Source organism: Euleptes europaea, chromosome 1 (genome assembly GCF_029931775.1).
Source record: "Euleptes europaea isolate rEulEur1 chromosome 1, rEulEur1.hap1, whole genome shotgun sequence".
Classification (NCBI taxonomy): Eukaryota; Metazoa; Chordata; class Lepidosauria; order Squamata; family Sphaerodactylidae; genus Euleptes; species Euleptes europaea.
In genome coordinates this window covers 6028383-6051525 of record NC_079312.1, presented here as the reverse complement: position 1 = coordinate 6051525, position 23143 = coordinate 6028383, and the positions used below count along the sequence as shown (strand labels likewise).

The following is a 23143-nucleotide window of genomic DNA, read 5'->3' as shown; positions in this document are numbered from 1 at the left end:
AGCACCTTAAAGACTAACAAATATATTTTCTGGTAGGGTATGAGCTTTCGTGAGCCACAGCTCACTTCTTCAGATAAGAATCTGAAGAAGTGAGTTGTGGCTCACGAAAGCTCATACCCTACCAGAAAATATTTTTGTTAGTCTTTAAGGTGCTACTGGACTCTTGCCCTTTTCTACTACTGCAGACAGACTAACACGGCTGCCCACTGTGAATTATGTTAGGAAAAGTTAAGGGCAGCAGGAAAAGAGGCAGACCCAACAAGAGATGGGTTGACTCAATAAAAGAAGCCACAGCCTTCAGTTTGCAAGATCTGAGCAAGGCTGTCAAAGACAGGACATTTTGGAGGACTTTCATTCATAGGGTCGCCATGAGTCGGAAGCGACGGCACTTAACACATACACACACACACAGAGCCCTGTCGCGAGAATTTTTAGTATTGAACATTAGTTCATGTTCAATATATTATTAATTTATATTAAATGAGTTTGGGTCGGAAACGACCACTTGCATACCACACAAAAACCTGACTTTCAGAAAACAGCCCTTATAGCTGACATCAGCCCCAAGCAGGACTCTGACCTAAAAGGTCATAAGGAATTGCATTGCTAGCAGTTAATCACCCACAGCACATCAGATGCCCCAAAATTTATGCAAGGTTATTAAAACAGACAACAAATCAAGGGAAAAGATTATTTTGGAACATGAAAAAACAATCAGCAGACCCGGACACTGAAAGAATTATTATGGAACAAGATATTTCTAAACAATTAAGTCATGATTTGCAGAAAACTCATTTCCTAAGAATGTGACAGGGAGGGGTCATTTGAGACCCTCTCCACTCTATAAATGAACAGTCCAAATATCCCTTCTTTGTCCTTCCCAGGGAGAAAACATTCTCTCTCTCCTTTGGAATGACCCAAAGTACTTTGCTAAATGTTATCTGTTGTGTGTATCAGTCTCTATGTGGGGTATTGTTAAATCTGTCTGAGTACTATTCTTCTCTGTCTTATAACCTTTACAGTGGGTAGCCGTGTTAGTCTGTTTGCAGTAGTCCAAAAGGGCAAGAGTCCAGTAGCACCTTAAAGACTAACAAAAATATTTTCTGGTAGGGTATGAGCTTTCGTGAGCCACAGCTCACTTCTTCAGATACAGCTAGAATGTGAATCCATCGGTCTTTAAGTAGAGGAACAGTATGTAAATGTGAATAGCAGTCTTGATTGGTTTAGGTGTGATATGCAGAAGAGTCTGTGATGTCCAGGGGAGAGATGGGTGTGGAGAAATCAGCATTGGTAATGGGCCATGAATGCAAGGTCTTTATTCAGCCCAGGTAAATGCATTGACTTTAGTTTGAATATCAACTGTAATTCAGCAGTTTCTCTTTCCAATCTCCCTTTGAAATGCCTTTGTAAGAGAACGGCTACTCTTAAATCTGCAACAGAATGTCCTGGAAGGTTGAAATGTCCTCCCACTGGTTTTTGAATATTGTGGTTTCTGATGTCAGACTTATGTCCATTTAATCTTTGTCTAAGAGACTGACCTGTTTGTCCAGTGTAGATTGTGGAAGGGCATATGCCTTGCTACTATGAATGCCTTGCTACTATGAATGTATGCCTTGCTACTATGAATGTGTAGTCTGAGATACTCCTGAAAACATGGGGTGTGGTTTCCTATTACACTCTCTGGCGTTGCTGTGGTAAGAAGCAGGCAGAGAAAGACCATGCACAACGAACTAGAAGGTGGGGGGGGGGGTCAAAAGATTCCCGCCACAAGCCCTTGTAGTGCCTTAATTAACTTAGTTTATAGAGAAAACATATATGCTGTCACATATATGCATATTCACATAGCATAACACACACACACATATATAGAGTCTTATGTACAAGTCTAGAATCACTTTGCATTATGGGTAACATGTACTTTGGTCAAGCTATATTCATTGCTGAGAAGCCTGGGTCACAGTGACCCAGCAAGCAGTTTGCAGGCAGCTGACTAGGTGAGGTCATTCCCTCTTGGTACAGGCAGGTTTCTTAATTAAGCCTGGAGCTTTGATTTAAGACAAGACATGTCATCTTGGAATGTAAAGCTGTGCCTCCTCATTAACCATTAGGCAACGCCTTGAAGAGCATTTTCTATTGGATATGCAAATAATTGCTTATACGTCCAAAAGCAATATTGGACAGGTCAGTCTGACGTGTGTATTTCGCTTCTGTAACCACCCATCATCAAAGTCTATATCCATGCTTGCAATCCTTTGATGTGCGTGGAAATTGCTCTGCGCCTTTAGGCAATTTTCACCAGCGCTTGTATATTGGCCAATAAAACAATCTGCTTTTGAATCTTCAGCTTCCAACGGTTTTATTGTGATTGAATATATTAATACAATAAGGCAGGAAAACATTACACCCTTCACAAGATTTTATGGCAGCGTCCATTTCTTTTCCTCCGCAGAGGCTCTTAAAGGGTTAAAGCGACGGAGAGAATTCCTAGAGAGGAGTTCGGAGAGGCGACCTGGCGGCTCCGCTTCCTGCTCCGCCCCGCTCTGGGGGAGGCGTCTGACGCTCGCCCCGCCCCCTCCCGCCCTCCCCCCTAGCGTTCTGCAAAGGGGGTTCTGCAGCCAGGGGTTGCCGCTGCAGCATTTGCACCGCACTGGAGCCTCGATCCTACGAACCCGAGCAACCCCTGCTTCTCCTCCTTGGAAATGCAGAAGGGATCCTCCCCAGTCAGGCAGAGGACTAGACCCCGGGAACGTGAGGGGGGGGGGGTCCATCCTGCTAGATCCAAGGAAGCCAGGTGAGCAAGGGTGCAGGATCACTCCCTAAAAGCTGGGTGATATCTGCGAGAAAGCAAAGTGGGACTACCTGCAGTCTTGGTAGGGGATCTGGGCGCACCTGTGGGAGGGAATCCCCGCCCAAGCAGGGAAAAAGCTACTTTTTTTTAAATTTTATTTATATAATTGAAGGGGTACAGGGAAAAAAAAGGAAGGGATTGAATATTATGAGTATAAAAACAATACAATAATAAAAAATAGGCTCAATTGTATATTAAGTGCTACTTTGTACTCATTTATTCCCCGCTTTTCTCCTCGACGGGGCCCCCCGACTGGCTTACGTCCTCCTGCTCTGCCCTGTTTTAGCCTCACAACAACCCTGTGCGGTTGGTCGGGCTGAGAGGGTGTGACTGGCCCAAGGTCACCCAGCAAGCTTCCGTAGTTCAAACGTGGGTCTCCCAGACCGTAATCTAGATGCATATAGAGGAGGGTGCGGAGTTGTTATCTGTTGCCCCAGAAGGTCGGACCAGAACCAACGGGTTAAAATTAAAAGTGTTTCCGTCTAGACCACTGGTTCCCAACCGGGGGTCCGTGGACCCCCAGGGGTCCGCGAGAACTAAATTAAGGTCCATGAAACAAAGTTATAAACCCATAATAAATTAATATTTTCAATTAAAAATTCTCTATTATAAAATATATATATTCAAATATAATTCTAAGTTTAATGTTTAACTAACAGTTATGATTAAAGTTTATTTTCAAATTCCAGGAATTTTTATTTTGAACCTTGGGGTCCCTGCACCGAACAAAAAAGTCCTAGTGGTCCCTGGTCAAAAAAAGGTTGGGAACCACTGGTCTAGACGTTAGGAAGAATTTTCTAACCGTTAGAGCAGTTCCTCGGTGGAACAGGCTTCCTCGGGAGGTGGTAAGCTCTCCTTCCCTGGAGGTTTTTAAGAAGAGGTTAGATGGCCATCTGTCAGCAATGCTGATTCTGTGACCTTAGGCAGATGATGAGAAGGAGGGCATCTTGGCCATCTTCTGGGCATGGGTTAGGGGTCACTGGGGGTGTGTGGGGGAGGTAGTTGTGAAATTCATGCATTGTGCAGGGGGTTGGACTAGATGACCCTGGTGGTCCCTTCCAACTCTATGATTCTATTATTCTAATCTGAAACTTAAACCGAACACCACTCTGAGTGTCTAGATTTTCCCCTTCCCATGACCGGAACAGCATCCCAGGGATTGGATTTAGGATACATGCTGTGACATTTGCATTGCGGAGAGCCAGCGTAGTGTAGTGGTTAAAGTGTCAGACTAGGATCTGGGAGACCCAGGTTCGAATGTTGACTCTGCACTCTATGTGCTCTTGGGCCTTTCAGCCTAACCTGCCTCCCAAGTTGTGAGGAAAAAGAGGATAACAGAACAATGTAAGCCACTCTGGATCCCCATTAAGGAGAAAGGCGGGGTTTGACATTGGTTATAAAATTCTGAGGAGGGAAGGCTGCACGGTATAGCTCTATATTGGCAGATATCAGAAGCTAAGCAGGGTCAGCCTTGGTTAGTATTTGGATGGGAGACCACCAAGGAATACCAGGGTTGCTAATTGCAGAGGAAGGCACTGGCAAACCATCTCTGTTAGACTCTTGCCTTGAAAACCCAGTAAGGGCTCGCCATAAATTGGCTGCAAATTGACACCCCTTTAGACACACATGCACAATTTTACCTACTGGTACAATTTCTCAAAAAAGGATGACTGTTCTTGCTTTTGCTTTCTCCAATATTGCTACAGCTATTTGGGCAGAACTGTTCATTCAGCATTCAAGCTACAGTTAATTATTGTGAGGGCCGTCTGCTCTACATGGAGAAAGGTGGGATATAAATGGACTATTTTTTTTTTAACCCTAACCCTACTGGACACAAATCTGATTATGATGCTAAGACAGCGTTTGTGTGATAAATTAGGACCGGAGGAAAAACACTTCCTTGGATCCTCATGAATAATAGCACCCACAGTGAAGACTAACAAAATTTATTCCAGTGGATGATTTGGTGAATCAGCACTCACTTCAACAGAGATATTGGTTTTTTTTTTAATTTTTATTGTTTTCTAAATTAATCACATGTAATTCCATCATTCAATCAATATAATTATACAATACATATAATATCTTACTGATCATTATGGGTATTCTATCTATTTGACTCCCCCTCTCCCCTCCTCTATCCGTTTAATATCTCAGTTCTTCCCTTTGTATCTAAATTCTAATTCATTATAATAAATTGATTTGTAAATTTAATCACATAACACATCTAACTTTTAACATTATTACTTCCTCTTAAGTCAGTTGAATTAGATTAAAGCATAACCTTTAACATCTCCCAGATTAAATTCATTTACACAGTATGTTATCCACGCCTCCCATTTTCCCACAAATTCTGTATTCTTCTTTTGATGTATTAATGCAGTAAGTTTAGCCATTTCTAGTTCCAACATTTTATTTATCCAGTCAGTCTTATCCGGTATCTCAGGTAATTTCCATTTTGCTGCATAAACCAATCTTGCGGCAGTTGTTTCATGTAGCAAAAAAGATCTGAGTCAATATAGAATCCGGTATAATACTTAACAACATCATTTCCGGTGATTTAGGGATGTTTTGTTGTAATATCAGTCGTAATTCGTTGTAAATCATATCCCAAATTTTTTTAGCTTTTTCACAGAGCCACCAAACATGATGAAAGGAACCAATCTCATCATGACATTTCCAGCAGTTTGGTGACATTGTTCTATGCATTTTAGCAATTTTTTTGGGAGTTAGATACCATCTATAAATCATCTTATAGATATTTTCTCTTAAAGATTGTGAAAGTATATTTTTCATATCCCTTGACCAAAATCTTTCCCATCTATTCAAAGGAATATTGTATCCCAATGTCTGTGCCCAAGTTGGTTTTATTTGTTCTTGCTCTGTATATTATCAGCCACATCTTGTACATCTTTGAAATTAAATGCTCATTGTTCTCCAATAACATTTGTTGTAAAGTTGATTTATCTTTTTTAAAACCTGTTTTCATATCCTGTAAATATACAGATTTTATCTGATAATATTGAAACCAGGTCAGATGTTCTTTTAAATCATCATGGTCTTTTAGGGTACATTTATTGTCTTGCCATATCAGAAGATCCTGGTATGTTACAAACTGAGATGGTCGCAATGGTCGTAACGTTAACATTTCTTCTGTTGAGATCCATAGAGGTGTTCTGGTTTCTAAAAAATGTTTGTACCTTAATCAAATTTTTATTGAAGCAGATTTTACAATATGATGTTGAAAAGCCGTATGATTTTTAAGTTTATCATACCATAAGTTACCGTGCCACTCAAATCTATTATCAAAACCTTCTAAGTCCAGTAAACGTGTATTCTTAAGTTGTATCCAGTCCTTTAGCCATACCAAAGCTGATGCTTCTGCATACAGTTTAAAGTTTGGGAGAGAAAATCCTTCTCTTTCTTTAGAGTCAACTAAATATTTATAGGCAATTCTAGGTTTTTTCCCTTGCCAGATAAAGTTCAACAAGTCCTTCCTCCACCCATCAAAATATTTTGTTAATGTAACTATGTAACTTCAACAGAGATATTGGAGTGCCCATCCAAAGTATCCTGAACTGGATGATGGAAAGGGCTATCAAATCACAGCCAACTTATGGCAACCCATAGGGCTTTCAAGGCAAGAGGCCATTGCCTGCGTCTGCGTAGTGACCCTGGACTTCCCCAATGGTCTCTTGCTCAAGTATTAACCAGGGCTGACCCTGCTTAGCAGCCAAGTTCTGATGAGATTAGGCCATCCTGGGCCATCCAGGTCAGATCTTGAATGGAGAGGGGTGAATTAGGGTTGGGGGATGCATGCCCAGCCCTTCCTCCCCACAACCCTCCCTCCCCACAACTCTCCTATATAGCATGAAGATAGTCTGTGGCAGAGGTTTGGGGCTGGATGAACAGTTTCCCGCAAGGGAATTGGGTTCCACCCGTAGACCGTGGGGAGCGGGTTTCAGGGCAAGATGAAGAGGAAGGAGCAAATTCATCCCTGGAGCTCAGCAGTCTTTCACAGCTGTGCTGTTGGGGTGTGAGTGTGATTTTTCCAATTGATTATCCATCCCCCTTTTGTGATTCTGTGCCAGTCTGTACCCGATGCCTATGCAGGAAAAGTTGAAGGCCTCAGGGAAAGTGGAAGACCCAATATGAGATGGATTGACTCTATAAAGGAAACCACAGCCCTCAGTTTGCAAGACTTGAACAAAACTGTTAAAGATAGGACATTTTGGAGGACATTGATTAATGGGGTCGCCATGAGTCGAATGTGACCTGACAGCACTTAACACACCAGCACAAAGATGTAAAAAAAAAAACACAGAGAAGAAAGTTTCGGAGGCAGGCCATATTGGTCTGCAGTAGAAACCTAATTCGAGTCCAGGAGCACCTTAGAGACCAACAAGATTTTGGAGAGTATGAGCTTTTGAGAGTCAATGCTCCTTTTTCAGATCTGCTCTCTCAGGTGCTACTGTACTCAACTAACAGCCATAGAAGAAGAGTTGTTTTTTATATGCCGACTTTCTCTGCCACTTAAGGGAGAATCAAACCGGCTTACAATCCCCTTCCCCTCCCCACAACAGACACCCTGTGAGGTAGGTGGGGCTGAGAGAATGTGACTCGCCCAAGGTCACCCAGCTGGCATCTTGTGTAGGAGTGGGGAAACAAATCTAGTTCTGCCGCTCATGTGGAGGGGTGGGGAATCAAACCCTGTTCTCCAGATCAGTCTCTACCGCTCTAAACCACTGCTCTTAACCACCACACCATGCTGGCTTCTGCACCATAGAAATTGACCAGCATGTCATGTGCTGTCAATTGCATAGTTTCGGGGGGGGGGGTGCCCCTGTTGATCTGCAGAAGAGTAAGATTTGAGTCTAGTAGCCTCTTAGAGACCAATAAGATTTCCAGGATATGAGTTTTCTAAGCTCCTTTCATCAGATAGAAATAGAAATGGAAATCTCTGAACCCTTATACCCCTTCAGGTAACTGATGAAGGAAGCTTGAACTCTGGGAAGCTTATACCTTGGAAGTCTAGATGGTCTTTAAGTTGCTACTGGACTCGAATCTTGTGAATTTCGTGACTCAAAGAGCCCTTTAGACCTTCTTGTGTCCTGACCCAAAGAATATCAGGAAAATTCAGATGATCACTCCTTACCTATCTCTTTCAAATGGTCCATGAATCCTCTTCTCCTTGATATAGTCTGCAAATGGGGAATTTTATTGCTTCTTCTTTCAGGCTCTGGAGTCTTTTGATGAGGGGGGAGTGCCTTTCACTGATGCAGAGAAGAGCCCCTGGATCAGGGCAGCAAATCCATGTCAGAGAATGATGGGAATGTTGACATTTGGGGTAAGGCTTTCTCCTTTGCTCGATGGATACTATCTGTCTCGCCAGCATGGGGTAGTCGTTTGAGTGCTGGACTAGGACCCAGAATACCTGGGTTCAAATCCCCACTCTGCCATGTAGCTTTCAGAGCAACCTTGGGCCAGTCACTGTCTGTCTCAGCCTATCCTACCTCTCAGGATTGTTGGGATGATAGAATGAGGAAGGGGTACTCCTCCCTGAGCTTGGTGGAAGAAGGGATGGGAGAAAGGTTTACTAGATTTCTCCCCCCTCCCTCACCTTTCCTCTAAGGAGCACAGAATTACATGGTATTTCTCCTCACCCTATGAGGTAGGCTAGGATGAAAGCAAGATCCCAAAGCCTGGAATTCAACCACAATTTTGTCTGCAGAACACATGTGGTCATTGTGGAATGATTTGTCTATTACTGATCAGTGCAATGTAAAAGGATCCCTAGCAAGGAATTGCATGACTGTAGCGGCAACTGCTGTTGTTTACCATCCTGTGGCCCTTTTCTTCCAACCTGGCCAGAATACAGTCTCTCCAAAGGAAGGAATTCTTGCCAAATTTGCTGTTTTATTATTACAACTTGTTTGAAGAAGTTCTTCCTTTTGTTTGCCTGGAATGTACTGCACATCATCTTCAGTGAATCTTTGTACTCTTCAGGCTCAATATGAAAATATCCTCAAAGCAGCGACTCAAAGCCTTTACACTTGCCACCCTAAGAACATCTTGTAACTGAGGAGAAGGCTTACATCTCAAAGCCAAGCAGGTCCCCCAAATTCATCAGTAAGGGTCCCCTTGGTTTCAAGAAAGGGCCTGTCACACCATGTTTGGTTTGAGGGACCTCACAAAGTCTTTATACGGCGGTCAGGAAGCAGAACCCATTTCTGTCTTTCTTTACAGCTGTGACTCTAGTTTCTTCCCTGATTGGAATCACTGTTACTATGTGCAGTTTTATTCACCATATCTCAAAAAGGTCACCTTAGGGTTGGAAAAAGTACAAAAGAAGGCAAACAGGAAGATTAGAGGGTTGGAACACCTTCCCTATGAGATAAAGCTGAAGAGTCCGGTACTGTTCCATTTAGAAAAGAGACGACTGAGAGGGGAGATGATAGAGGTTTATAAAATTATACATGAGGTGGAGAGAGTGGATGGAGAGAACATTTCTCCCTATCCCAAAAAACGTAAATGAGTAGGAAAGGATGTGTGTTTGTGCTGCATGCATTTTCCTTCTGTGTATGTCGAACATCCGGACTCCCTGCAAACTTACTGATAATTATTAGATTGCTGGACTGCAGACAGCGCCAAGCCATTGTTTGGGAGATATAGCGCACCATTTTTAAAAATCTCACGTCCATTTAAGTTATCAAGAAACAAATGCTGTTTTTCCATCAATGGTTTAATCTCAAGGAAGGGGTTGAAGTAATTAAGGAAATTTTGAGCATGCACCAGAACCTACATATACTATACATAGTATATATACTATACATAGTACATGTATTTACTATACGTAGCCCATGTATATACCATACTTAGCAGTACAGACCACAGACTCTAATAATTTATTCAAGTAATTTTGTAAAATATTTTGACCAGCGCAGCCCCGTTATTTGCACAGGAAAGACCTCTTGAATAATTAAGGTTTACATTGTTTGTAGAAAGCCAGGAGCTTTCGTGACCTCCCTGGGCAGGCCATTCCCTAAGGTGGGAGCCACAACGGAGAAAGCACTTGTATGGGCAGTTGTTAGTTTTGCTCATTTGCAGGTTGGCACTTGTACCAAGAATATAAAGTTATATTTCATACTTCCATAAGATCAAGATTGCGTAAAACTTCTATTCTATTTATGTTAATTTTAACCTCTTTTTATATTCCAGGAGTTGATGGCCATCAAAGAGATAGTGAGGGGGAAGCTTTTGGAGCATTGGCAGAAAAAGCTGGGGATCTTGAGGCGGAAGAGAATTCTGGGAACTTAGAAGGATCAAAAATGCCAGGAGGAAACAAAGAGATCTGTGAATCCAACAACTCCTGGAGTGGACATGCGCTTGAAACCTCATCACAAGAAGAAAAGCAGAAAGAAAAGAGAAGGAATAAGTGCCCCATATGTTCAAAAACCTTCAGTAAAGAATCAAACCTTAAGAGACATCAAAGAATCCATACAGGGGAAAGGCGGTATGGCTGCTCAGAGTGTGGAGAAACTTTTCGTCAGACATCCAACCTAGTCAGACATCAGAGAATCCATACAGGTGAGAAACCGTATACTTGCCTGGAGTGTGGAAGGAGCTTTAGCCGTAGTGCGGACCTTACTTGCCATGAAAGAATCCACACAGGAGTAAAGCCATACAAGTGTTCCTTCTGTGGCAAGTGCTTTGCAGCTAAATCAAGCCTCAATGGTCACCACAAGTTGCACACAGGAGAAAACCCATATAAATGCTTGGAGTGTGGGAAGAGCTTCAGATGGAGCACACACCTTATTAGGCATCAAAGCGTCCACACAGGGGAGAGGCCCTATACATGCTTGGAGTGTGGAAAGAGCTTTAGTGACAATGGAAACCTTCTATCACATCAGAGAATTCACACAGGAGAATGTCCATATAAATGCAATGAATGTGGAAAGAGCTTCCAGATGAGTGCATCCCTAAGTTCACACCAAAAAATTCACATGAGTGTGAAACCATATAAATGCTTGGAATGTGGGAAAAGCTTCAGCCACCATGGAAACCTTATTTCGCATAAAAAAGTTCACACTGGCGAGAAACCTTATCAGTGCTTGGAGTGCGGGAAGAGCTTCAAGGTGAGCACATCCCTCACCTCACACCGGCGACTCCACACAGGAGAGAAACCATATCAATGCTCAGAGTGTGGGAAAAGTTTCAGTCACAGTACAGGCCTTACTTTGCATCAAATAATCCACACAGGGGAGAAACCGTTTAAATGCCTACAGTGTGGAAAGAACTTCAACCGGAGCACAACTCTTAATTCTCATCAAAGAATCCACACAGGCGAGAAACCTTTTAAATGCCTGGAGTGTGGGAAGAGTTTCAGTCGGAGCACAACTCTGAATTCCCATCAAAGAATTCACACAGGAGAAAAACCGTATCAATGTTCAGAGTGTAGCAAGTGTTTCTGTGCCAAATCAAGCCTTAATGAGCATCAGAGGCTGCACATGGGAGTGAAACCATATAAATGCTTGGAGTGTGGAAAGAGCTTCCTGTGGAATACACACCTTATTAAGCATCAAAGAATCCACACTGGGGAGAAACCCCACACATGCCTGGAGTGTGGGAAGAGCTTTAGTCAGCGTACCACGCTCACTAATCATCAGAGAATCCACACAGGCGAGAAACCATACAAGTGTTCTGAGTGTGGAAAGAGCTATCGGTGGAGCACAAGCCTTATTACTCACAACTGCATGCACACGGGAGGGTACCAAGTAAACACTGTCAGTGTGGAAAGTGTTTCCATAGGTTCACAACCCTTAGTTCTCCTCAAAGAATCTACTCAAGGGAGAAACCTTGTAAGTGTTTGGAGTGTAGAAGGGGCTTCAGTGGGAGAACAGTCCTAACTTTATCTGGGCAGCTGTCTGATTTCTCATGAGTTTTGTTGCAGGGGGGGAAAACAGCTGAAAATGTAACCAGTTGCTTTTATCTTGAGTTTTCAGGGTATGCATTTAATGGAATGGATCCTACTGATGTTTTCCCACGTCTCTGAGCAAAGTTGGAAGCCTTCCTCAAGCCTAACAAACCTTCTGCCAAGTTAAATGACCCTTCCGTTGTAGGAAGGCTCTTTGGAGGATAGTCGGATCCATCCCAGTGTTCACTTCTCAGTTCCTCTGCTGAGCTATTCACCCACACAATTAAAAGAAACAAACAAGATAAAGTGGGCATATAAACGTGCATGGGTTTTGTGAACTATTTATTGGCTGGTGATTTATAAATACTTTGCAAAATTGGTCTGTTTTTATGTAAAGAACTAGATCCTGAACACTTGCATGGCAATTCTGCTGATGTCTTCTCCTAAGACCATGAACATTATTGAACACATGGATCTGCCTTATCAGTCCCTTGGTCCATCACGATCAGTATTGTCTACCCCAAACTGGCAGCAGCCTTCCAGGGTCTCAGACTGAGATCTTTCACCATCTAGGACTTAATTGTTACTAGAGATGCTAAGGATTGAATCTGGGACCTTCCTTCATGCCAAGCAGATGCTTTATCACTGAGCCACAGCCCTTCCTCATTATCATCATTACAGGATAGTCCTCTGAACTGGTGTCCTACTGAGGAGACATGTGCGTGGCTCAATTCTGTCTCTTTGATGTATTGCCTATCTATTGATACTACATTTTCACCAAGAGGGTGTTCATCTCATGCCCCACCACCAGAGAATCTCAGAGCATTTTTGAGCTGCAGCTGTCATTAGAATTTATGGGAAATTTTGAATTTTGCTTGGAACTATGACCAGTTGTATTGTGATTCCAGTTCTAACTCTTTAGTATCTACATTACATTACAATATAGTCACTGAAGGATGGGGTATGTGTATTTAAAAAGGCCAACTCACATTTCTACTCATTGTGTAAATTAGTTTTTAAATCTGGGACTGCTTGAATTCAGGGAAATAAGGCAGGATGTAAGTATTTTAAATAAATACAGTCATACATACAGCTCAGTTTATTTCCATTTGCGTGTGTGTGTGTGTGTAAAGTGCCATCAAGTCGCAGCCAACTTATGGCAACCTCAGCAAGGGGCTTTGATTGCAAGTGAGAAGTATAGGTGGTTTGCCAGTGCCTTCCTATGCATGGTCTCCCTTGGAGATCTCCCTTCCAAGTACTTCTGAGATCTGACGAGATCAGGTTATACCATGCTACCTTCCCTTTCTTGGTTTCTGGTTCCTGTTTTTCAATTTTCGGCATGGTTTCTTGTTCCTTCTTCTCACAAGTCAAACCAGAATCGGTTCTACAAAGTGGTGTTGTACTTATTATTATTATTATTAGCATCATTTATACACCTTTCTCACTTGAACTCAAAATATATTACACAGAGTAAGTTAATGCAACCGACAGGATAAAGTATTCAATAAACAATATGATAGGAAATCTAAAAACAGAACTGAAGCAAAGCATAAGTCTTGATATGAAACATTAAATGATAGAAAAATTAGAATAATAGAATCATCGAGTTGGAAGGGACCACCATCAAGTCCATTTTAATGCCCATTCTTCCAGTACGCAGAGATCCTTCTGGAGCTCTTCACAGTCCGATTTTGTTTTAACCACCCTAAATAATTTGGTGTCATCTGCAAACTTGGCTACTTCACTGTTTAACCCCAACTCTAGGTCATTGATGAACAGGTTGAAAACTCTTTGAGGTCCCGCAGGGCCCTGGTCTTGCTAGAGAGGTTATTCCACCAGGCAAGGGCCAGGGCAGAGAAAGCCATGGCCCTGGTCGAGGCCAGCCGGACACTCCTCGAGCCGGGGACCACCAAAAGATTGTTATTAGCTGAACGAAGAATCCTCCGGAGAACATACCAGGAGAGGCGGTCCCGCAGATACGAAGGTCCCAGACCGTGTAAGGCTTTAAAGGTAATAACCAGCACCTTGAATCTGACCTGATATTCCAGCTGGAGCCAATGCAGCTGTTCAAGCGCTGGCGTGATATGAGCCCACGACGAGGGCCCAGTAAGCAGCCTTGCTGTGGCATTTTGTACCAGCTGGAGTTTTCGAGTCAGCTTCAGGGGCAGCCCTACGTAGAGCGAGTTACAGTAGTCTAGCCTGGAGGTGACCATCGCATGGATCACTGTAGCTAAGTCGGGGTGGGAGAGGCAAGGCACCAACTGCCGGGCCTGGTGGAGATGGAAAAAAGCCGACCAGGCCGCAGCTGCGACCAGGGCCTCCATAGATAAGGAGGTATCCAAGGTCACACCCAGGCTCCTGACAGCGGGCACAAGTGTTAGCGTCACGCCATCAAGAGCCGGGAGTCAGCACCCCGCCCCAAGGCCTCCCCAGCTGAGCCACAGAACCTCTGTCTTCGATGGGTTTAACTTCAGCTGGCTTTGCCTCAACCACCCAGTCTCGGCATCCAAGCACCTGGCCAGTGTGTCTGGGACAGAGTCTGGATGGCCGTCCATCAACAGATAAAGCTGGGTGTCATCAGCATACTGTTGGGATGTCATCAGCGTACTGATGACATCCCAACCCGAAACTCCGGACAAGCTGGGCAAGAGGACGCATGTAGATGTTAAATAACATAGGGGAGAGGATTGCATCTTGTGGCACCCCACACACCAAAGGATGCTGCTGTGACACCTCTTCCCCTAGCATCACTCTCTGTCCCCGACCATGGAGAAAAGAGCACAGCCATTGAAGGGCTAAGCCCCGGATCCTACCACACCACTGGATAATTGCTGTGGTGCTATAGCTCCATAATATTCCAACCATCTGTTCCCCTGATCTTCTGAATTCCCAACTTTCATTTTTAAACATACCCCTTTTCATTAAATAGATGTTAGAGAAAGAGCCAAGCAGCTTTGGTCCAGAATTGCCTGAAAGAAAGAATGGGAAGGAGAAGCTGCAAGATGTCCAGAGTGAAGCAAGGATTCACTGCTCAACTGATTATGGAGATGCTCCATTGCCACTGCAAATGCAGAGGATTGTTGCCATGTGAATCCTGAGACTTTCCATGGCTGGTTCTGACCCTTCAGTGCAGTGGTGGGTAGGAGAATTAAGAGCAAGGTTTACATTGAATATATTAATCTGCCTTATACTGAATCAGATCCTTGCAAGGTTTACATTGAATATATTAAATTGCCTTATACTGAATCAGACCCTTGGTCCATCAAGGCCAGTATTGTCTACTCAGACTGGCAGCAGCTCTCCAGGGTCTCAGGCAGAGGTCTTTCACATCACCTACTTGCCTGGTCCCTTTATCTGGAGATGCCAGGGATTGAACCTGGAACCTTCTGCATGCAAAGCAGATACACTACCACAGAGCCATGACCCCTCCCCCAACAAGTAAGCACCGTTTCCTTCTTGCACCCCCCCCCCATTTTTACTGGTGAAAGTGACGACATTTAGCAAGAACATATGTCTCACTCCCAGAAAAGTCCCTGGTAGCCAATATTCAGAAGAAACATGCTCCCCCAAAAAGAACCTGCTTCTAGAGGGAGGGATATTTCTGCCTTCCTGCAGTGTCCAGGTCACCTGAGTCACTCAGAGTAGGAGCAATTTTAAGACTCTGGTAAGTTACAAAAAGAGGGAAACTAAAATCCAATAAACCCCAGTTCTAAAAGGAAGTTATCTTAATAGGCAGTTGATTCAAGAACAGCAAGACACTTAGGACATGAACACTTAAAAGGGGTGAAGCCTCAAACTTTCCCATTTCCAAGCATAAAATGCAGGTATTTCTCATCAGTTAACTCTTCCAAAGTTTACATTTTATTTTGTGTGTATGTGTTTTTAACATTCATAAGTATATAGCTTTACTGAGCTACAAGATGCATTTCACGACTCTTTCACACGTTACACAAAGAAACCCAAATGTGCCCTTAAGCTCTCCCAGAGCCATCTCTCTCTTGGCTCAGCCTCTTCTCCTCACAAACCCCATGCGAGAGAGTTACAGCCCATGTTTTGAGTCCTGATGCTCAGTTTGAGACACATGGGGCTGAAACATAGGAATTATTAAATATGATTAATCTAAACCACATGAACTGAAATCACAATAAAATAACTTGCAAGCCCAAATTGAATCCAAAGGATCCAGTGCTGTGCAAGCAGGAACATCAATGGGCTTAGTGCAGTTCTGTAGGATTTTGTTCAACACCTAGTGATTTATTCCATACACATAATAGTATCCAGAGCCAGATTGCACATGATTTGTGCAAGCAAAAATACAAGTGAGAATACAATACCCCTGACTTAGTGCAAGTGGCTTTCATGGTTTTTTTTGCTTTCATTTTCCCCTGGATCCAACTCACAATTCTCTACACCTCAAATACTCCAAGATTCTCAGCTCCTAAAGGGTTGATAGGATCAAGCCCCAAGCTTGTCTTCAGGATCTGGCATCCCCCAGTTTAAAGGACCAGGAAGTAGGTGATGTGAAAGACCTCTGCCAGAGATCCTGGGGAGCTACTGCCAGTGTGAGTAGGCAATACCGACTGTGATAGACCAAAAGTCTGATTCAGTACAAGGCCACTTCATATGTTCATATCCTACTTGTTAAAAAATAAAGCATAGACAAATGTGTTCAAGAATGCAAACAAGAACAAATGAAAGATACATATTTTTTCCACATGCACAATTCATCCTAATAATAATAATAAAAAAATATTGTTTTGGTGCAGCACATGAACACACATGAAGCTGCCTTACACTGAATCAGACCCTTGGTCCATCAAAGTCAGTATTGTCTACTCAAACTGGCAGTGGCTCTCCAGGGTCTCAGGTAGAGGTTTTTCACATCACCTACTTGCCTAGTAACACAAGGAGATGATACAAATAACCCCAAAAAATCTCAGTGCTACACCTTTGTTATTTATTTAAGCTGTCGCAGGATTCTCTGCTTTTTTTTGATGAAGCAGATTCGAACAACTGCTCTTCAGAAATTATGGATTTATTTATTTATTGTGAATTTAGGCTTGTGCTTCTGAAGCACTTTCCACCCTCCAAATATTCACATTGTTTCTCCCCTCTATAGGTTCTTTGATGAGAATTAAAGGTTGCCCACTGACCAATGTTCTTTCCACACTCTGTTGTCTCCTCATTTGATTGCAGTTATGTGAAAAAAGGCTCGTGCTCCACCTATAGGTCTTTCCACACTCTGAACATTTATATGGTTTCTCTCTCGTGTGGACTCTTTGGTGAGTAGTCAGGGAGGAGCTCACTGTGAAGCTCTTTCCACATACCAAGCATTGATATGGTTTCTCCCCTGTGTGGGGTCTTTGATAATTAGTAAGAGTTGTGCTCAGACGGAAGTTCTTGCTGCACATGGTACATTTATATGGTTTATCTCCTGTATGGACTTTTTGATGTTTAATAAGATGTGTGTTCCATATGAAGCTCTTTCCACACTCTGAGCATGCATATGGTTTCACTCCTGTGTGCATTCTCTGATGCTCATTAAGGCTGGATTTGGAAGAAATCACTTGCCACAGTCTGAGCATTTATATGGTTCCTCCCCAGTGTGAAGTCTCTGATGGGAAATTAGGGATGAGCTCACTGTGAAGTTCTTTCCACACTCGAAGCACTGATAGGGTTTCTCCCCTGTGTGGATTCTTTGATGGGAAGTTAAGGATGAACTCACCTTGAAGCTCTTTCCACATTCTGAGCATTTATATGGTTTCTCCCCACTGTGGACTCTTTGATGTTTAATAAGGTGTGTGTTCCATATGAAGCTCCTTCCACACTCCGAGCATTTATATGGTTTCACGCCTGTGTGCATTCTTTTATGTTCATTAAGGCCAGACTTAGCACAAAATCGCTTGCCGCAATCTGGACAATGGTATGGTTTTTCTCCTGTGTGAAGACTTTGATGCGAAATTAAGGATGAGCTGATCTTGAAGCTCTTTCCACATATCAAACATTTATAAGGGCTCTCCCCTAGGTGTACACTTTGATGCCTAATAAGATGCGTGCTCCATCTGTAGCTCTTTCCACATACCAAGCATTTGTAGGGGTTCTCTCCTGTGTGAAGCCTTTGGTGTGAAACAAGGTTTCCATTGTGACTAAAGCTCTTCCCACACTCTAGACATTTATATGGTTTCTCACCGGTGTGGAGTCTTCGGTGAGAAACAAGGTTTCCTTTGTGACTGAACCTTTTTCCACACTCCGAGCACTTATATGGTTTCTCTCCTGTATGAACTTTTTGATGTGAAACAAGATTTCCATTGTGGCTGAAGCTTTTTCCACATTCCAGACATTTATATAGGTTTTCTCCTGTGTGTGTTCTCTGATGTTCTTTGAGACTTGACTTGGCACAAAAACGCTTTCCACACTCTGAACACTGGTACGGTTTCTCTCCTGTGTGGATTCTTTGATGGGAAGCAAGAGATGAACTCAATTTGAAGCTCTTTCCACACTCTGAACATTTATATGGGCTCTCTCTTGTATGGACGCTTTGATGTCTAATAAGGTGCGTGCTCCATCTGAAACCCTTTCCACAATCCAAGCAAGTATATGGGTTCTCTCCTGTGTGCAACCTCTGATGACTATTCAGGCTCGATTTAGCAGCAAAACATTTAGTACAGAAAGAACACTTATACGGTTTCACTCTGGTGTGAATTCTTTCATGACAGGCAAGATTTGCGCTCCGACTGAAGCACTTTCCACACTCCAGGCAAGTATATGGCTTCTCTCCTGTGTGGATTCTCTGGTGTCTAACCAGATTTGATGTCTAACAAAAGGTTTCACCACAGTCAAAGCATTTGTACCGCTTTTTTTCTCTCTCCCCTGTATGAATTATCTGATGTCTCTTAAGGTTTGATTTTTTACTGAAGGTCTTTGCACATATAGGGCACTTATTCCTCCTCTTCCCGCTATATTTTTCTTGTTGGAATGAGATTTTATGGACAGCCCCACTCCAAGAAGTATGGGATTTATTTCTCCATGTCTGTTGGGTTTCCTCCTGCATTTTTGGTTGCTCTGAAGTCACAGTGTTGTTTTTAAGCTCAGGATGTTTGGTCCTCTTTATAGACACTCCACGAGGTTCCTCCTCTCTTGACCACATCGCCTCCTGGCATATTTATTTTAAAGAGAGAGAGAAAGTAAATAACAGAACTTTCGATCAGGGAACAAAACTAAACTCAGTGCTCTGAAGACACAGAGAAAACCAGAGCTGGAAAGGACTTTATAGAAATTCAGGTCTACAGCATTCCTAGCAGCTGACTCTCCAGCCTCTGTTTGAAGACTACCAGAGGAGGAGAGTACCCACCAGGGACTGGTTCTCCCCCTGGGCTCTGCTTCCCTACCTCTTCCAATGACAGCTTGCCACATATTAAACAGTGTTAATAAGAAGGAGATAACTGCAGCCAGTCTATTGTTTTAAAAGTTCTGGGTGGCGGGAAGGGATTCAGCAGGGGCTCTATAACTACCTCCTTCAAAACTATGAGGATCTTTCATGCTCGGAAGGAAGCAGTGGCTACCTTCCAGGCTCAAACTCATCATGGTCTGAGCACAGAGGCTCATTCCTTTAAAAAATTATTTCTTTAAAAAACAAACAAACAGAAAAATGAAGAAAGAGAAAAAAACCTTGAACCCTGGTAACTAATGAAAAATTAGTTTAAAAAAAGAAGAGAAATAACTCCCCTACATATATAGAGCTTATATGCAACATATAAGTTTCTAAAAAAAGGTTTCCAGTGTGGTGTGAGAGCCAGCATGGTGTAGTGGTTTGGAGCAGTGGAGTGTGATCTGAAGAAACGGGTTTGATTCCCCACTCCTTCACATGAATGGTGGAGGCTAATCTGGTGAACTGGATTTGTTTCCCCACTCCTACACACGAAGCCAGCTGGGTGACTTTGGGCAAGTCACAATCTCTCAGCCTCACCTATCTCACAGGGTGTTTGTTGTGGGAAGGGGAAGGTTATTGTAAGCTGGTTTGAGTTGGCATTTAAAAACCACCACCACCACCTCCTCCTTCTCCTTCTAATATCTAAATATCAGGCTGGTTCCTGTAAGCAAAAGCTGAAAGCCATAAAAGCCACCTCAATATGCTTGTATTCCTCCTGAGATTGAATTGCTGTAACCACCCGTTCTAAATGAGCATGGCACACAAATGCACATGCTGTGCTCTGCAAATACATCACAGCCACCTCATTTCACTCCTTGGTGAATTTCCACCCTAAGTTATTTCTGGCCTTTCTTTCAAGATTTTTCTAAAATGAGTATCTACCCTCTCAGGACGCACAAGATGTGCCAGATATAGCCTCAAGTTTTTCTTGTAAGGGATGGCTATTACTTTTGCATGCTCTGCCCCCAAGCATTTCTCCCTTGCTTTAATCAAGTTGATTACAATGTGCACTGTACCTTTGCATCCTGACTTCTTTCTTTGCAACACCCCTCCCACCTTCTGACTGGAATATATTTATTTATTTAATTCATTTATACCCCACCTTTCTCCCCAATGGGGACCCCAACAGATTATATCATTCTCCTCTCCTCCATTGTATCCTCACAACAACCCTGTGAGGAAGGTTAGACTGTGTGTGTGTGTGTGTGACTTGCCTAAAGTCACCCAGTGAGTTTCCATGGCAAAATGGGGACTAGAACCTGGGTCTCCTAGATCCTAGTCCGACACTTTAACCACTACACCACACTGGCTGTCACACTGGCTATAAGGACTCAGAGTCCAGTATCACCTTAGAGACTAACAAGATTTTGGGAGTATAAACCTTTGAGAGTCAAAGCTCCCTTCATCAGATATGAGTTAGAATCTAGCTGTTCTACTGCAGACCAATACCACTACCCTCTGAAAAAAGGTCACAGGGATCTCTATATCAACTTTTGTCTGACGAAGGGAGCTTTGACTCTCAATAGCTTATGCCCTGAAAAATTTGTTGATTTCTAAGGTGCTACTGGGCCTGAATCTAGCTCATCTACACAAAAGTCTCCCTGCACTTAGAAAACTAGCTCATCAGGGACAAAGGGTCTATCTAGTGTGTACAGTTTTCAAGAAAACATGCATAAGATTGTGCTGTATGCCACTCTCCGTCCTGGAAAGAAGAAATACTGACAAGAGTTGACAAGGACAAGGCTCAACATCATCAAGATAGAAAAAGATGAGTTCAAGAGTTCTAGAGAGAAAGCAAATAGGGCAAATAAATTTATTGGGGATTTCATCATAATTCAAGCATAAGGAATCCTTACCTGGGGAGGCATCCAGCATTGGTTCCTCCTGCTTCAAGCTCCTGAACTGCAACTTCTGACAGGTTTTTGATGGAGGCTTTTCAGACTTGGGGAAATCAGCAAACATCTCCGTGAGTGGCCCATGATCCAAAATTCCACGGAAAGGAGTTATAGGAATATCACAAGCAAGAGCTGTGACCTAGCTGGTACAGGCTAGCCCGATCTCATCAGATCTCAGAAACTAAACAAGGTCAGCCTTGGTTATTACTTGGATGGGGAGACCACCAAGGAAGTCCAGGGCTGCTATGCAGAGAAAGTCAATGGCAAACCATTTCTGTTCGTCTCTTGTCTTGAAAACCTTATGGGGATGCCAGAGATCAGGCTAGCCTGGGCCATCCAGGTCAGGGCATGAATCTGTCTAATCCGCCTTTAAAGCCATCTATGCCTGAGGCCATCGCTACATCCTCTGGCAGCGAATTCCACATTTTAATCACTTTGTAAAGAGCTATTTTCTTTTGTCTGTCCTGAATCTATCAGCAACTAGCACAACCCACTAGAGAAAGATGCTTATCTAGCAGGGCTGTTTTCTAACTGCCGCTCTAGAAATACAGACAGTCAATTTAAACTTCCAACAATCTCCCCAAATATCTGTTGTGCATGTGTGTGTTTAATTGTGTGTGTGGGTATTTTCACATCTCTCTCCTGCGAGAGGCAGTAAGTAGTTTGGAATTAACTGCAGCAGAAGAATCCCTGCTGGATCAGACCCATTGGTCTAGCAGTCTGTTTCCAAGACTAGATAACCAGATGCCCTGGGAGGCCCACAGTGGGGGCACAGAGGCCAAACCCCTAATGTTGCCCCTCAGCAACTGGCATTCAGGGGTACACTGCCTCTGAACATGGAAGCTCTATTGAGCCATCATGGCTAATAATGACTGATAGTGATGAGCATGCCGTTCACGACCTTAATCCCCGCCTTCCATTTCGGAATACTACAAGTTGTTAGGAGCCTTTTATAGCTTCAACAGGAATCGAGGGGTGCAGGTGAGGGGTTGTGGCTCAGTAGAACAGCATCTGCTCAGCATGCAGAAGGTCCCAGGTTCAAACTTCAGCCTCTCCAGTTGAAAGGCCTAGAAAACAGGTGATGGAAGGACCTCTGAGACCCTGGAGAGCTGCTGCCAGTCTGAACACACAATACTGATTTTGATGGGCCAGTAGTCTGATAAGGCAGGTTCATGTGTGGATTTTATAGGAGAGGGTCTGTGGCTCAGTGGGAGAGCATCTGCTTGGCATGTAGAAGGTCCCAACTTCAATCCCTGGCATCCCCAGTTAAGGATCAGACAGTAAGTCTCCATCTGAGAACCTGGAGAGCTGCTGCAACTCTGAGTAGACAATACTGAGCTTGATAGACTAATGGTCTGATTCAGTATAAGGCAGCTTCATGCGACTAGTTAATTGGCATCAGAGTAAGCACTTTCTTTCATTTATAATTTGTCTTAATCCATCCTCTGCCCAAACCTGATGTTGGCTCCAAAGCACTCAGAGGCCATAAACTCAATTTTGTTGTTGTTTATCAACTTCTTTTATACTTAAATATCTTCTCAGAAAGCCACTCACAGATAAATTCACAATATTGGGCACTTGCTATTCATTGTATGAATGTCAGTCAGCCCAGATTCTTCCTCCAAAATTAAAACTTTAATTAGTACATTATTTAACCCCCAGACTTTAACTAATTTAAACTTATTATTTTTTTGCCGTAGAGTCACAGCTGACTTATGGCGACCCTGTAGGGTTTTCAAGGCAAGAGACATACAGAGGTGGTTTACCATTGCCTGCCTCTGCGTCATGACCCTGGTATTCCTTGGAGGTCTCTCTCCCATCCAAATATTTGCCAGAGTTGAAGCTGAGAGTATGTGATTGGCCCAAGGCTAACCCAGCAGATTTCCATGACAGAGTGGGGGTTCGAACCTAGGTTTCCCAGATCTTAGTCCGACACCTTAACCACTACACCATGCTGGCTCTCATCTTATTAAATACACTGATTCAGTCTCAGAGACATTGGGCACCTTCACACATGCCAAACAATGCACTTTCAGTACCCTTTGATTGTTTGCAAG

At 43.2% G+C, this 23143-nt stretch overlaps 1 protein-coding gene and 1 pseudogene across 1 annotated transcript; one reads left to right on the top strand and one right to left on the bottom strand.

Annotated features, from left to right (window-relative positions):
* The first annotated feature begins 10176 nt into the window (after positions 1 to 10176).
* LOC130474460 (zinc finger protein 501-like) lies at positions 10177 to 11754 on the top strand. Its single transcript, XM_056846124.1, has 2 exons — positions 10177 to 10445; positions 10857 to 11754. Exons 1-2 carry the CDS (start codon positions 10177 to 10179, stop codon positions 11752 to 11754), a joined length of 1167 nt encoding a protein of 388 aa, XP_056702102.1.
* Positions 11755 to 14361: 2607 nt separating this feature from the next.
* LOC130474381 (zinc finger protein OZF-like) lies at positions 14362 to 21153 on the bottom strand (annotated as a pseudogene).
* Between the last annotated feature and the right edge of the window lie 1990 nt (positions 21154 to 23143).

Bases quoted from the DNA above. Each gene is read 5' to 3' on its own strand.
- LOC130474460 (XM_056846124.1), top strand. From the start codon at position 10,177: ATGCCAGGAGGAAACAAAGAGATCTGTGAATCCAACAACTCCTGGAGT. The intron at 10,446-10,856 runs GTATACTTGCCT...AATTCACATGAG, and splicing joins ATCCATACAGGTGAGAAACC to TGTGAAACCATATAAATGCT.